The 13,994-nt window shown below is 45.6% G+C and overlaps 1 protein-coding gene across 1 annotated transcript in view; it reads left to right on the top strand.

Annotated features, from left to right (window-relative positions):
- The window catches only part of LOC126527035 (inner nuclear membrane protein Man1-like), a 50,657-nt gene that overhangs the window by 20,184 nt on the left and 16,479 nt on the right, over positions 1-13,994 (top strand). Inside the window, exons 9-11 of the mRNA XM_050174750.3 lie at positions 183-276; positions 4,938-5,195; positions 12,255-12,360. Of these exons, the coding sequence (XP_050030707.1) occupies positions 183-276; positions 4,938-5,195; positions 12,255-12,360 (458 nt within the window). The remainder of the gene's footprint in view (positions 1-182; positions 277-4,937; positions 5,196-12,254; positions 12,361-13,994) is intronic.

The following is a 13,994-nucleotide window of genomic DNA, read 5'->3' as shown; positions in this document are numbered from 1 at the left end:
TGTCATGCATCTCTTTTCTGTATCCTGTTATTCACACTGTTTGCTAAAGAAAGAGCATATGCAGTACACATTTTCGAGGGAGGAGCACTCTTCTGAATTCTTGGCTCAAAATTGACTAAAGATGCAAGTGGTGATGTCAAGAACTGTTGCGGACTGTCTAACGCCCTCTCTGCCAATTTCAGCCATGGTGAAGGAGCACGCAGAGCAGCCAAACTGCAGGGACCCTTTTCTTGCACAAGTGCATGTACGGGACATGCTTATCAACCCTTCCCAACGGTACGTGCTTGAACATTTCAGTTCCAGGTTAGGTTATCCTCTTTATGTTTTAAGCATGTCTACTTATGACGTAATAGTTCTGTGGAAACCCGCAAGGTGGAGAGAGGTAATTAATTAAGGGAAAATGAGACATCCACCCAATCGTAGCAATTGCTACAAAGGAAACCCATACGGGTTTCTTTGAGCCGCTGCCCTGGAAAGGCGGTGGTCTTGGGTTCGAGTCCCGGAACAGGACGAATTTTTCTTCAACTGCGAGACTTTTCTTTCAAGGACCTGTATGGTTTTCCTGCGTAGCAATTGCTACGACTGGGTGGATGTCTCATTTTCCTTTAATTAATTACCTCTCTCCACCTTGTGGGTTTCCGCAGAACTATTACGTCAAACTCTTGCCTTTGCCTTGAGTTGTTGACAAATTCGACTTCACCCTGCTATCTGTTAGCCGCCTGGTTAGCTCAGATGGTAAAGTGGCTGCGCCAGAAAGGCGGTGGTCCCGGGTTCAAGTTTTTCTTCAACTGCAAAGCTTTTCTTTCGAAGAACCCATATGGGTTTCTTTTGTAGCAATTGCTATGATTGGGTGGATTTCTCATTTGCCCTTAATTAATGTCTACTTCTGTCAAATGCACGATGTTAAAGCCATCATCTTAAGCTGTAATGCTGAAAATAATGCCATTTAATATCGCAAGGCAACATAAAAGTGCTATACAGTCAAACGTCCACATAGAGAACCTCGATTTTTCAAAATTGAACTATTTTCATTCCCCAATTCTATTTCATTGAAAACCATGCATTCTTTTTTTGCAATTTGACAAAGTAATCTTATGACACAATTTCAATTTAACAATGCTTTTGGCCATTTCAAGCATGCACTTAGACCCTTTATGGCTAGAAATCTAGCAAAAAACTATAATGATGTCCTTGGCAGAAGTCCTTATTTGCACGCATCTTTCTACATGAAAAGTTTGAACGGAGAAAGTGCCGTCATGCGAAAGGGATAATCACATTCCTCAAAGTGCATGTGCAGAAGCACAGTATGTAGGAAATACCACTGCACCACCTGTTGTGATGGTAAAGAATTAGCAGAGGCTGTGCATGGCCTCTGAGATTACACATGCTGGCAGGTTTCACTCTAGCCGTCCCATTTGGTGTAAAAAACTAATCCAGTGCGCATGCCTTACTGCCCCGAAGTGGCGCTGTTAGCTGAGGGCTCTGGTGCCTTTGATGGTGGTTGTAGAAGGCAGACTGCATGAGATCTCAACGCACTCATTGCCTCTCATTTCACGTGTTGTGGAACATTTTCGCAGGATATATCCCAGGCAACTTTCGCTCTTCCTTGAACATATTGCTATCTTGATCGCTTAGTCCTTGTTGTGCCTTTCTGTTTTCTTATACTTTCCATATCCTTATCTATTGATTTCGTAGCATCTATAGTCCGTACTTATGTTTATTCATTCATTTTTCTAAACAAATCATGTGTGAGCTCACACACACCATCTGCTGTCTGTGAACTGGTAGCTTATTTTGAAATTATAACAGCGATAACACATGCAACCACAAATTGGAACAAGAATGAGACAGCGCTTGTGTCTCGTCCTTGTTCCAATTTGTGTTTGCATGTGTTAGCGCTGTTATAATTTTCAAATCAAGTATGCACCAACTTGCCTAAAAAAGTTTTAATGGTAGCTTGTTATAGATGGCAGGGTTTAGTTGTCGGCCTAGTCTTCTGTTTTTTTGTTGAACTTTTCATTGCAGTGATTCACCAATTCATATGGCAATTTTCACATTTGTACGCCTGCTCTGTAGTGTAATGATCTTATACGTTGTGGGTTTCTCACCCGTGCTCTTGGGACAAAGGAACGACAACACAGTAGTGCAAACAATCACAAGGGCATTGCACCTTTCATAGATCAATGCCTGCTAGCCGAGTTGCTATCCACAAAACATACCGGTGGGCCCGCGACAAATCGCGGAAGTCCAACTCACCACGACCGGATAACAAGCGAATATGTTCGCCCGATGCTGGACACCAACGCCTGGTCGTTCGCGTATACGGTCACGTGAACGGTGGTGCGTCCGAATGAGGCCTTACGAGACGGCCTCGCAGAAGCATGGATCGGCGCACGCTGGGAATGTCCGCGACACTTGCCAAGCCCGAGCCAAAGAGGAAGAGCCTTCTCCTTTCCGTACCCAAGTAACCCCGCCGTTGGGTGGCGTTAGCAGCGCAACGCTCGCGCCATCTCTCGTACTGTGCTTCAACCATGCCGACTGCCACGGGCATCAAGCCACGCGGCGAAGCCGGATTACAGGAGACGGAAGCAATGCGGGAAAACAACATACCAGGGGACGCGTGAGAGTTGCGCATCCTCGCAACATGTACTAGTACCTTTCCATGCATACGCTTCCCTGTCTTTAGTTTGATGTAGCATGCTATTGCATTGTGAAAATATAGTGCTTTTGTTACATTGATGTAACTGTATTCCCCCCTTACCCACTGCCTTCCCGAAGGCATGTAAGGTATCCATAATAAATCTATAGAATATAAGCATGCCAAAAGCACACATGCAGAAAAGCGACTAGTATTTTTGTGTTGATGTAATTAAGTTTTAATCGTAACTGTTTTTAGTTCTAGTAATGCCTGCTTGGATGGCAACTACATAAACTAATAAACGAGTAATTAATAATAGTTGTCAGACAGTATTCCTTGCAGGGGCAAAAATCTGGAATAATATACCTAGCCTGATTAAATGTCTATTAAATGCAGTAAGCTTCCATTGATTCAACTTTGGTTAATTCAATTTTAGGGTGCAGCTCTTAGGCACCCATTCCTGCAGCAAGCGTCGGCATTCCTCGTAATTGAGTGAACAAGCACTGTGAAGAGCGAAGGAGCAAATGCGGAGCGCAGCGGGAGATGAAGGATGGCGATAGCAAGGAAAGTGGGAGAGGAGGGTGAGCAGAACGAGAGGCAGGAAGTGGAGGAGGAGGGTATGGCGAAAGCGTGAGAAGAAAAGTGTAGTTCCGTGCAAGACAGGCTCCGCGGTGACGATGGCTATGAGATGGTGCCAGAGTAGTGCCTGTCATCTGTTCACAGATGGCACCACCAATAGTGCCACACAAGACAGGCTCTGCGGCGACGATGGCTATGAGATGGTGCCAGAGTAGCGCACGTCGTCTGTTCACAGATGGCACCACCGTTACCATATATGAAAGTCTGTATGCGGCAGCTGGCGTGAATTGCACCCAGGCGTCATCCATGTGCTGCCACTCATGGTCTCCCGATTATTGAGGCAATCGCACCACACTTCGCCCCAATTGCAACGTGCTGTACAAGGCAAACTGTCCATGCCAGCCAATATATTGTGACATGAAAACACGTATAGAGCTGTGCTCAGATTTCCCATTAGTCAGTATCGTAATTGTGACATGAAAACACGTATAGAGCTGTGCTCAGAGTTCCCATTAGTCAGTATCGTAATTGTCGGTTAATTTGATCTCGACCAAAGGTCTCTGCTGGGGCCCATGCGTTTGTATAGGCCCAAACATTTATTATTTCGATCCTAAAATTGGCCTTCACTGGATAATTTGAACAGTCAGCACACACGCACCTGACCACTATGGTGAGCCAAATAGTGGCCCCTTTAGAGGCAGCATCTGTTTTGGCAGAGAAGAGCTTAGGGGACAATGCATTGAACACATATCAACTCCCGTAGAAAACGGTTATTTTCATCCTGCCCTAGGAAGATTTTAGAAAGCAATGACCGTGGCTTGCAATGTCTGATTACGGTATTTACCCAGTTCTAACATGTGGCTTTTCTTTATATAGAAATTTAGGCTGAATATTGCTAGTGCTGTGCTATTGGATACAAAACCTAAACAGTCATTGCGTTGTTTGTATGCTTTGCCGCATAACACAACTGTATTGCGGCGAAACTGACTTTAAAAGATCCTTCAAAAAAGATCGGCTTCCATTGCGCAACACATCCCCTTGCCCATTATTTTGGCTAAGAGATCGTGTGCACGTTAGACTTTTATTTTGTTTAAGAGCTTTAATTTCATTTCTACATTAGTTTTCTATTTTGCCCTCTTATAAAGTAGGTGCGCTTTTGATTCGGGGGTGTGTTAGAATCCGGCAAATACTGCCGAATAAATCGGCAGTGTGTTTTGGTGTTTTTTCTGCATCTTGTTTAATTAGACCCACCGGATAATTTGATCAACTTTGTCAGTCCCATCAGGGGCAACTTAATGAAAGTTGACTGTAGTATACTGGTGTTCAAGAGGTTCGTTCTTTTAGGAAGCTACCAGTCACCATATATATATTATACATACAAAGCCTTTTTATAATTGATCCTCAACTAACCACTTTGGCTGTGTCCACGTGCTACCATACTTTATGCATTTATGCATTTTATGCAGTAAAATTCTTGTATCTTTTTTTCATGACTGCTGCTGCCTGCGCATTTTTTATGTCAACTTTTTGAGGATCAAATATTAAATCATAATTTATCCTACATTTTCAGTTTCTTGTGCGTTCTGTAATTACTTTTTTATTCCACAGGTCTGTGTGTGTCTACTACACCATGCTAAAGGTGTTACACATCGTTAACTCTGACTGCAATGAAAAAAGTAATCCACGTTCGCTTCCATTTCCGCTGTTGGAAAAACTACAGGAAGCAGCTGAGCAGCCTGTGGCAGAGTGCGGTTGCATTCCTCGAGCGGAACGAATCGCTCCTGCGCACGGAACGCCAGCAGATTGAAGGCGAAAGCTATCTGGTGTGGCGCTGGCTGGGGACGGCTTCCCCACCGCGCTCCAAGGTGTGGCAGGGAAAAGCATTCGAAAGCCAGAGTGGGGCAACGGGTGCGCCTCTGGGACCGTCCTGTGTCCCGGCCACCTGCCTCAAGATTCGCCATATGTTCGACCCTGAAGTGTGAGTGTGTTGTTGCACCCTCTTGCATTGTTTGCTCTATACAGTTGGCAACTTGTTGGGAGGAAGCTTTTTCCTCTGACATTCATCACTAAGACGTGTAACAACACTAGACTCAAGATTTGCCACTAACTCTATGCATAAACGCTTGTGGAACAGGCGCCTGCAATCAGCTTAGGCTCTAGAGCAAATAAGTAAAGTTTAACATGGATATAATGAACGTGGGTGTAGCGAATTATTGGATATAACAAAGTAAATCCAAAATGTCTTTCGCTGGTATCATCACATTACGAACATACGCCTATAATGAATATCAGGTACTGTGAAACCCTGATTACAGTCAAACCTGTATATATTGAACTTGCAAAAAATGGGAATTAGTTTGATGTGTTTTGTAATTGAACTTTTAAAGAATTTGACAACATAAAAGCTATATGCAATTTCTTATAGTACATTATTGATGAAATGTACTTAATTGTGGCTTACTGTGGCACAACATAGTCCTGAATGTTCATTTGGGAGAGCGTCCATTTTTCTGTGTTCAAGAACTTGGAGCAGCTGAGGCCGCAGACTTCCATGTTTGCGCAGGAGCTGCAGAACAGATCGAGCGCATGTATCAAGTTGGAGTAGATGGGCACAGGATCTGAGTTGTCATCGCTGTTCCCTTCACTAGTGTCGTTATTCATGACATCAGCAATGAAATTCCAATTCTGAAGCTATTCTTTGGTCGTGGCACCTAAGTGCGCGTGTGCACAAATGTTGGCAGTTGATCCATCGATGGAAACATTGACAAATCGCTCTAAACGTTGCCAAACCGGCGACAGCTTTATTGCGTTTGTTGAGGGCCTTTCACTGTCGTCACCAGGAATGTAGAAACCAGCATGGCAGAAGCAGTTTTGAATAATTTCCTTTGTAATCTCTGCCCAGGACACTGTGGTGACATCAGATTTCTTTTCTCTTCTCGCTCAACTCAATAATTTCCAAAGTTACAGTGAATGGCACATTGAGCCGCTTCGTGCTAGCCATCATGCAGAACAAACACAACACATAGGATAACAACACAGTGAAACAATGACACAAACCTCTATAAGCCACAAACAGCTGACGAGGAACTGTAATTGGCTGTGTGAATGAGCACTGCAAGGGAGGTCAGGATAACTTTTTTTAGGGGGGTGCTTGGTCACGGTGCAGTACAGCCACGCAGGCATGCAGGTGCAGCCGGGTTAAATGGCTAAATCTTTTACTGTGGGGGTGTTAGCAGCTCGTTCGGCCGCAGCATGGGAAAGCCAACTTCTGGGGCAGTTTTGCACTGGGTAGTTTGATATATTGGCAGTGGCTGCTGTTTTTGTTTGATGTAACCATACTTTTTGCTATATATTCTTGTTTTAACCTTACATTGCTCAGAAATTGTTCAATATAATGGATAATTTGATGTAAATGTGTTCAGTATAGTTGAGTTCGACTGTGTACAGCTTTCTCAGGGCTGCGTGAAAGCGTATAATTCAGGCATCATATACCGTATTTACTCGAATCTAGGCTGGCCCCGATTCTAAGCCGACCCCCGAATGTCCGAAGCCAGAAAAAATTAAAAAACTTACCTCAAATGTAAGCCAAACAAAAAAGTGAGGACAGCGTTCACAAAAAGAAAGCAGTATTTATTTAATATGAACATGCCGAGCTCACTCTACAGAACCATCACTGCTAGCCTCGTACGCTTGCAGACGCAAGCTCGCGTCCGCGTGCACACAGTGTGGCACGGCTCATACACGTCGAAACGTGGTGCGATCTCAGTGAACAGCTCCTCTGTTATTGCACGCTTCCTTATCGCTAACATCTCCTCGTTGTAGCACACGCAAAAGTAGTCTCTCGTTGCCCCCTCCAATGACGGACATTTTTTTTTTTTTCATCGATGCTGAAGTCTTGCCTGGCTTGAATGTTTGACGATGCCTTTGCGACTAGCACAACTTTTCATTTGTGGCATCGCCTGTTTGGTGCCATTACGATAACGCCACGCCACACGCCGATACTTAGCCACCATACCGATACGACACAGGTCAGAATAGCGACATCTTTCGTGTACTTCAGATGGCTACTGGCGTGGCTAGTAGCAGCTGCGATACTGACTTTTCTAGATGGCGTTAGCTATGTACCACATTTATTGTTTTCAATTACAAACTGGCGCGTTTTTTAAAATTCCTCAAATCTAAGCCAGCCCTAGAATTTGGAATATGATTATTAAAAAAAAAACTATTGGCCTAGATTCGAATACGGTAATCCAGCCAACAAAAAATGTCCATATACAGTCGATCCCGGATATATCCAACTCGAAGGGGGTCGCGAAATAGTTCGATATATCGATAATTTGAAATAATATGTGCATGTCAAAAGCTTCTCTAACAACTCCACACATCTCAAGGCAGTTTCCCAATATCGTGACTAACGGGAACTTACTGATCTGTGCCTCTACGGCGCGTAAAAAAACAAAAACGCAGCGCAATGACCAGAGCACTTTATTTCGGAAGAAAAAAATCTGTGACCTTTGCTTGCTTTTTCTTCTGCACCATCAAGTTCATTAAGCTGTCCTCAAGCTTGTTGACTTTGTCCAAATGAGAAAGGCTAGCTCCTTCCATTGTGCCACAACAGCGGCGAATGACGCTGAAAGCTGATGCAAGCAGCTGCAGTGCATGGTGGTTGCGCCTCTTCGTCGGAACCTTCGCCGCTGCTTGAGTCTGCGTCCTCGTCACCCATGATGTCAGCCACAATCTCCACATCAGTGCAATCCGCTACAGCTTGCACGCCGTCATCAATGCTGACGAAATCGCGTGCTGTAACGCCGCCTGGGATGGCACCTGGGAATGTTGAGAGCTCGCGAAATTCGCTGTACAGGCATTCAGTGTCATCGTCTTCACTGTCAAGACATCCGTCGTCTGCAGCTACCACAAAGCCTGCTTTGCGGAAGCAGTTCACAATTGTGCTTTTCTTCACGTCGTTCCAAGCACCAGCCAGCATTTGAATGGCTTCGAGGAGGTCCACCTTGAGTTCGATTCCTATCGAAGGTTGATTAGGAGCCTCTGCACTAGTCGTCGTCTGTACCCAACCTTAAACGCTTTCACAACGCCTTGGTTGAGAGGCTGAAGTTTTGCCGTTGTGTTTGGCGGCAGAAACTTGAGGGTGATCTGCTTTAATGGGCAGACGATATGATGGGTCGAACTTGTCAAGAAGACAAACTTTGCGGCCAGACTTCTCCAGTTCGGCATCCCACGCCTGTAGCCACTCAACGAAAAAATTCAGAGAAGCTTTCTTCTCTGAAGGCCACAGCAAACCATTTGGCCTTCTCCATGAGCATTGGGCCGTCAACAGGTATGTTCTTGGCATGTGTCTCCAAAAACCAGGCGTACAATGCCTTCTCAACCTTGTCAAAGGTTGGGACGTGCACACGACACGCTCCAGGGCGACTGGACTGCACTGCCTTCAGCATAACATCAGCTTTGTTCTTGAGGATCGTACTCAGGGTGTTGCGAGGAATTCAGAACGCCGCGGCGACCGACAACTTTTTCTCGCCAGCTTCCACCCGTCGAATGATGTCCGCCTTTGTTGAAAAATCCAAATTCTCGCGTTTTTTCACGGCCATGGCTCTGGAAAACGTGCCAAAAGCGGAAAGAAAAACGCACTGCACCACACGACTCTCAAGCCTTCACGTTGGCCCTGTAAATAAAAGGAACAAAACGAATCGAAAGACGCACTGTCTCCGCACTACCACAAGCCCAAGCTGCACTGACCTCATTCGTCTCGCTGTGCCAGCGGTGTCAGCCAACCAAAACACAGGAAACGGGCGCCTGCGGTCAGCGTGGTTTCTCCCACCCGCTTCCCTTTCACACCCAATCGCACTTCAAGTGCTCCTCATCACGTGCCTTTTACCCACACGCCCCTTTCTCAGAGTGCGGGGCGGCGCGCGAGATCGCGGGAACATCGCGAAAGCGTCGTGAGGAGAAGCACACTTGCGGGGGGTGGAATGCGATGGGAGAAGCGCACTTGCAGGGGTGGGGTATGGTGGGAGAAGCGCACTTGCCGGGGCGCAGCTCAGCACGGAGTTCAATACATAGATATGCCGGTGCACGGGAGTTCTATATACGCTATACTTTTGCATGGGATTCCCAAGGGGATTTTTCAACTGTTCGATATAGGCAATAATTCGATATATCCGGGATCGACTGTAGTACACTGTTTTGCATGAAAGTTGCGAGGAGTTTCAATTGTAGCTGTGTACTATTTAATACTCGGCAGCACTTGGAAATTAATACCTTTAACAAAGTAAATACGAAAGGATACTGCTGTGCAGGTGCCTGTCAGGCTTTATTGGAGGGAGCAGAAGAGGTAGCGATTGCGCTTGCGCTTACCGACCCCCTCTGCGAGGTAGTTTTTAGCGACTCACAATCCGCAGTTCGCAACTACGCGCGGGGGCGCATTTCCTCCGAAGCTCTCCAGATTCTAAGGAAAGCTGGTCGACAGCACTTCGATAACACCGCCATCATATGGTTTCCAGCGCACGTAGCCACCCCCACCGATGAGGGCCTCATTAACTTGAACGAGGTAGCACACCGCTCTGCGCGAGAACTGACCCGCCGCGCAGAATCGGAGACCGCCTCTTCGAGTTCGGAACTGGTGGCTCAAAACACGCGAGAACGCCTGGTCAGGTACAATGATATCACCAAGCACTACCAGCTAGGCAGGCGGTTGCTGCCCCCACCTCACCCCATGCTGAAACGTCGCCAGGCAGTCATCTGGCGACAATTGCAAACACAAACATTCCCCAGTCCGGTGCGATTGCAGCACATTTTCCCCGCGCAATACCCGACTGCTCTTTGCAAATTATGTCAGGACACTAGAGCGACGCTGTCACACATGTTGTGGGAGTGTCGGGTTGCATCAGCTACAATGGCAGTAGCTCCGGAGGCTCTTGCGTCGAAGTGGGCCGCCGCATTGCGCAGCTCCAACCTCAAGACACAAGAGTGGGCTGTCCAGCAAGCCCGAGAGGCGGCGACGAGGCAAGGCCTCGAAGTCCCCTCATGGGAGACCTGAGCCCGGGTCGTCAAATTTGCCGGATTCAGAATAAAGTTGTTTCCATCCATCCATTAGCATATTGTGTATCGCTGTCTGCATCTACCAGCATGCTAAAATGTTCTTTTCTCACCTACGCACTTAAAAAAAATCAGTTTTGTATAGACATTGTTTGAACCACACAGCAAGCCTGGTGGCACAGACGTTGTCAAGCAGTGTTTATTTGATACTGATATAAAAGTTGATTGATTGATTTATTGAAGAGCTTTCTTTCGAGCACAGCAGCGTTCTCAAGGAGGTCACCTATGGCATTGCCTGCGTTGACAAATCACCGAATGTCGTAGACACTACGTGGCACATCCGTGAATGTAGGCACAGGGAGGGTAGCATCTGTTGAGTCATCCTCGTCCGAGGTGGCAGCCAGTAGTGTTGGCATGAGGCAATTACTCCTTGTATGTCCGACCTCATACGACGACTCACGTAAAACTGGGAAGCGAACAACAGACACGTGAGGGGGTGAGTCTTGTGCACTCACATGTAGATGGAAAGCTCCGAACTGTGTGCCTTCTGGTAGATAATCGGTTTGATCTTGGCACAGGCTTTCACTCTTTCCATACATGCTGGGCCGGTTGGTTCTCGGTTGATCAAAGTGTACAGCCGACAGCACACTTGGCACTGCGTGAAGATAGCAAGCTTGGCACAGCGCCAAAAATGTTGTTGGTTGTATTCGCAGATGCATCCAGTGCAGATTCGCACAAAATCTTGTGAAAGTGAAACTGTCTCTGAAAGTGATCGCCCGAGAGTACAGTATCGTTCCTGGCCTCTGCTATTGTCGTCATTCCCTCTGTTTGCGTGGCATATGGGAATTGTTTTGCTCTATCATTATACTCTTCTTCTCCAGAATGGTCGTTAACAATGATTCTGGAATCCCAGGTGATGCTAGCTTTTGTAGCGTCTGGCCATTTCTATGCTTCATTGATAATCTGCAGCCAGTCCCCAAACATCAGTGCTGTTCGTGTCTGAGACATCATGTATTGCAATTGTCCAGCACATCAACTTACACAGAGACGATTCAGTTCTTTGGCTGCCTGGATGCTGTTAGCTCTGATCATGACTGATAAAGAGAAAACATGGAAGACCCTCGTGATGGGAGCAGGCACTGCTGAGAGAGAAAGCGCAAGGAGATGGCAGTGAAAGTGCTGCTGAGAGAAGCATGGAGGAGTGTGAGTGGGCAGTCGACAGGAAAAATGGCGAGAGAGAGAAAGCGGAAGGAGACGGCAAAGAAAAAACGAAGGTGAGCGATGCTTGAGCGAAGCAAAGAGGGGGAAGGGAAACAAATGATGAGAGAGCAGCGAACGCAAGGGAACGAGAAAGACTAGGAGGGAACCTGGAAACCAGTCAGAGCTTTGCATATGCAAAGGGGTGCTCTACCCCTCGTGATGGAGGGGACATTGCCGGAAGCTGCCAATGCTTCTCAGCATCCTCTGTCTGATTTCGCACATGTTGTATGATAAATTTAATTTAATTCTGGGGTTTTACGTGCCAAAACCACTTTCTGATTATGAGGCACGCCGTAGTGGAGGACTCCGGAAATTTCGACCACCTGGGGTTCTTTAACGTGCACTTAAATCTAAGTACACGGGTGTTTTCGCATTTCGCCCGCATCGAAATGCGGCCGCCGTGGCCGGGATTCGATCCCGCGACCTCGTGCTCAGCAGCCTAACACCATAGCCACTGAGCAACCACGGCGGGTCATGTTGTATGAGATGACGCATGCGTATCTTGCATTGTATAATCGAGATTTAATGCATTATCTCTATGGGAGTTCATTGGTACTGTACTAATCCATTGTAAAACTGGAAGTTGCAATATTGGGGCATGCATACCCAGAGATTTATTGTATAACAAATGTATTTTCACCTCAAATGTGCCTTTTATATGAGGTTCGGCTACATTTAGTGCATCTGCACTTTTTAACCTGGGCTGTGTGCAATGATACCGCAGGGAGTACGAAGATGACTGGCCCAGGCAGATTGAAAATGCGATTCTAGAGAAGTGTGAAGGCAATGCAGGCATTGTGCACATACACGTGGACACAGCATCTCGAGAGGTAAGCATGATTTCGTGTGATGGCACCAGTGGCTTGTGTAATGGCAACAGACATTAACCTTTATGCAGTATTTCATTACCTGTTGTGTGACTTCAACTTGAGCACAAAAGTCACTTCTTGGCAATATCTGTGGCTAAAAATTATTGTGGCTACAGTAAGTGTTAATGCAAGGCCCATGTTTTGTAACATTCCATTTAATTTTTGTTTTCTTGATGTTTGTTGTGATGAGTGGCTGATCTCTCTGATAACAACGCCGTGGCAGCACCAAAGCCAATGATGAAAGGTGAAAACATGAAAAAAATAAATAGATCGTTCCATAAAATCGCTTCCATTTTGTCGATAACAAGTAAAAGCAAAAGCAAGACACTTGAACTTGCACTTTCTGCTAGCACTCACCTGATTGCGTCATCAGGGCATTAGGTACATGAAGGAACAAAGATGATGGTTACCAAATAGGAAGTTTAAAAAAAAAAATTTGCGCATCTCTATACAGGGTATTTCACGTAACTTAAACCAAGGATTTTTAAGAAGTAGTCTTAGGAAGTGTTTTAGCAAGGATTTTAGGAAGTGTTTAAGAAGCTGAATGAAACCAACGGCATATGGTTTGCCATCATGTGGCGCTCCTTAGAATATTTTTTATATTCCGCTTAATTAGTTAGTTAACTGAAATCAATTATGCATATTTCTTAATATTCACCATAGGGCCAAGTGTGTTTCGTTGCATTGTAGTTGCATTTCGTTGCGTTGTGAAACGACCAGTCCAATTTTTTGTAGCAGCGTACATGCTGGTGGCTATATTTCTCGGCATTTAAAGAAAGCCCGCAAAATATGAAATAAACCCATGTGACTGCACTCGTGTGCTATCGTATTTCAGCGCTCTCAACTGTGCATCGAGCCTATCGCTTCTCAGGGATGGCGGCGATTCCTTTCAGTGGGCCACCACCAAAGATGCTGACGCACTGTGAAGCCGATGCCTAGAGCTGCAGCCGCTCACTTCGCCACTGTCCGTGAGCACGGTTCTTTCACATGAAGCACGGTTGAGAGCGCTGTAATAGCGCATGAGCAGTCATTTCGCAGGCTTTCATAAAAAATGCCCAGAAGAATCACCATGCAGCACGTACGTTGCCACAGAAAACTAGATCGGTTGTTTCTGAAACCCCTCTACAACGGAATGAAAAACACTTGGACCTAGAATGAATATTAAAGGAATTGCATAATTGATCTTAGATAGTTAACGAACTAAGTGGAATATAAAGAATACTCTTAAGGAGCGCCACATAGCAGCAAACCATATGCTTTTGGTTTCATTCAGCTGCGGCTAACCACATTCTTTTTTTAATCCTTTGTTCAAGTTACATGAAATATGCAGATGTGCTGTTCCATTAGTATCTGTAAACACTACAGCTGAGAACTGAAAACAGGTGCAGTTCTAAATCTGAATACTGAACTTTTCATAATTTTCTGTGACTACTCGCATTTATAACTTGTTTTCTTCATTCCGCATGATGGTAGTACAGGAGACTTCAGTTAATTTAACCCCAGTAGTAGATTTTTCAATTAATTCAATCCCGACTGAAGGTCCCGGCCAGTGCCCATGCATTACCTTATTTACTCGCATAATGATTGCACTTTTT

The sequence above is a fragment of the Dermacentor andersoni genome, chromosome 9 (genome assembly GCF_023375885.2).
Source record: "Dermacentor andersoni chromosome 9, qqDerAnde1_hic_scaffold, whole genome shotgun sequence".
Classification (NCBI taxonomy): Eukaryota; Metazoa; Arthropoda; class Arachnida; order Ixodida; family Ixodidae; genus Dermacentor; species Dermacentor andersoni.
The sequence above is the reverse complement of the archived record's forward strand: the minus strand, read 5'-3'. Positions and strand labels throughout refer to the sequence as shown.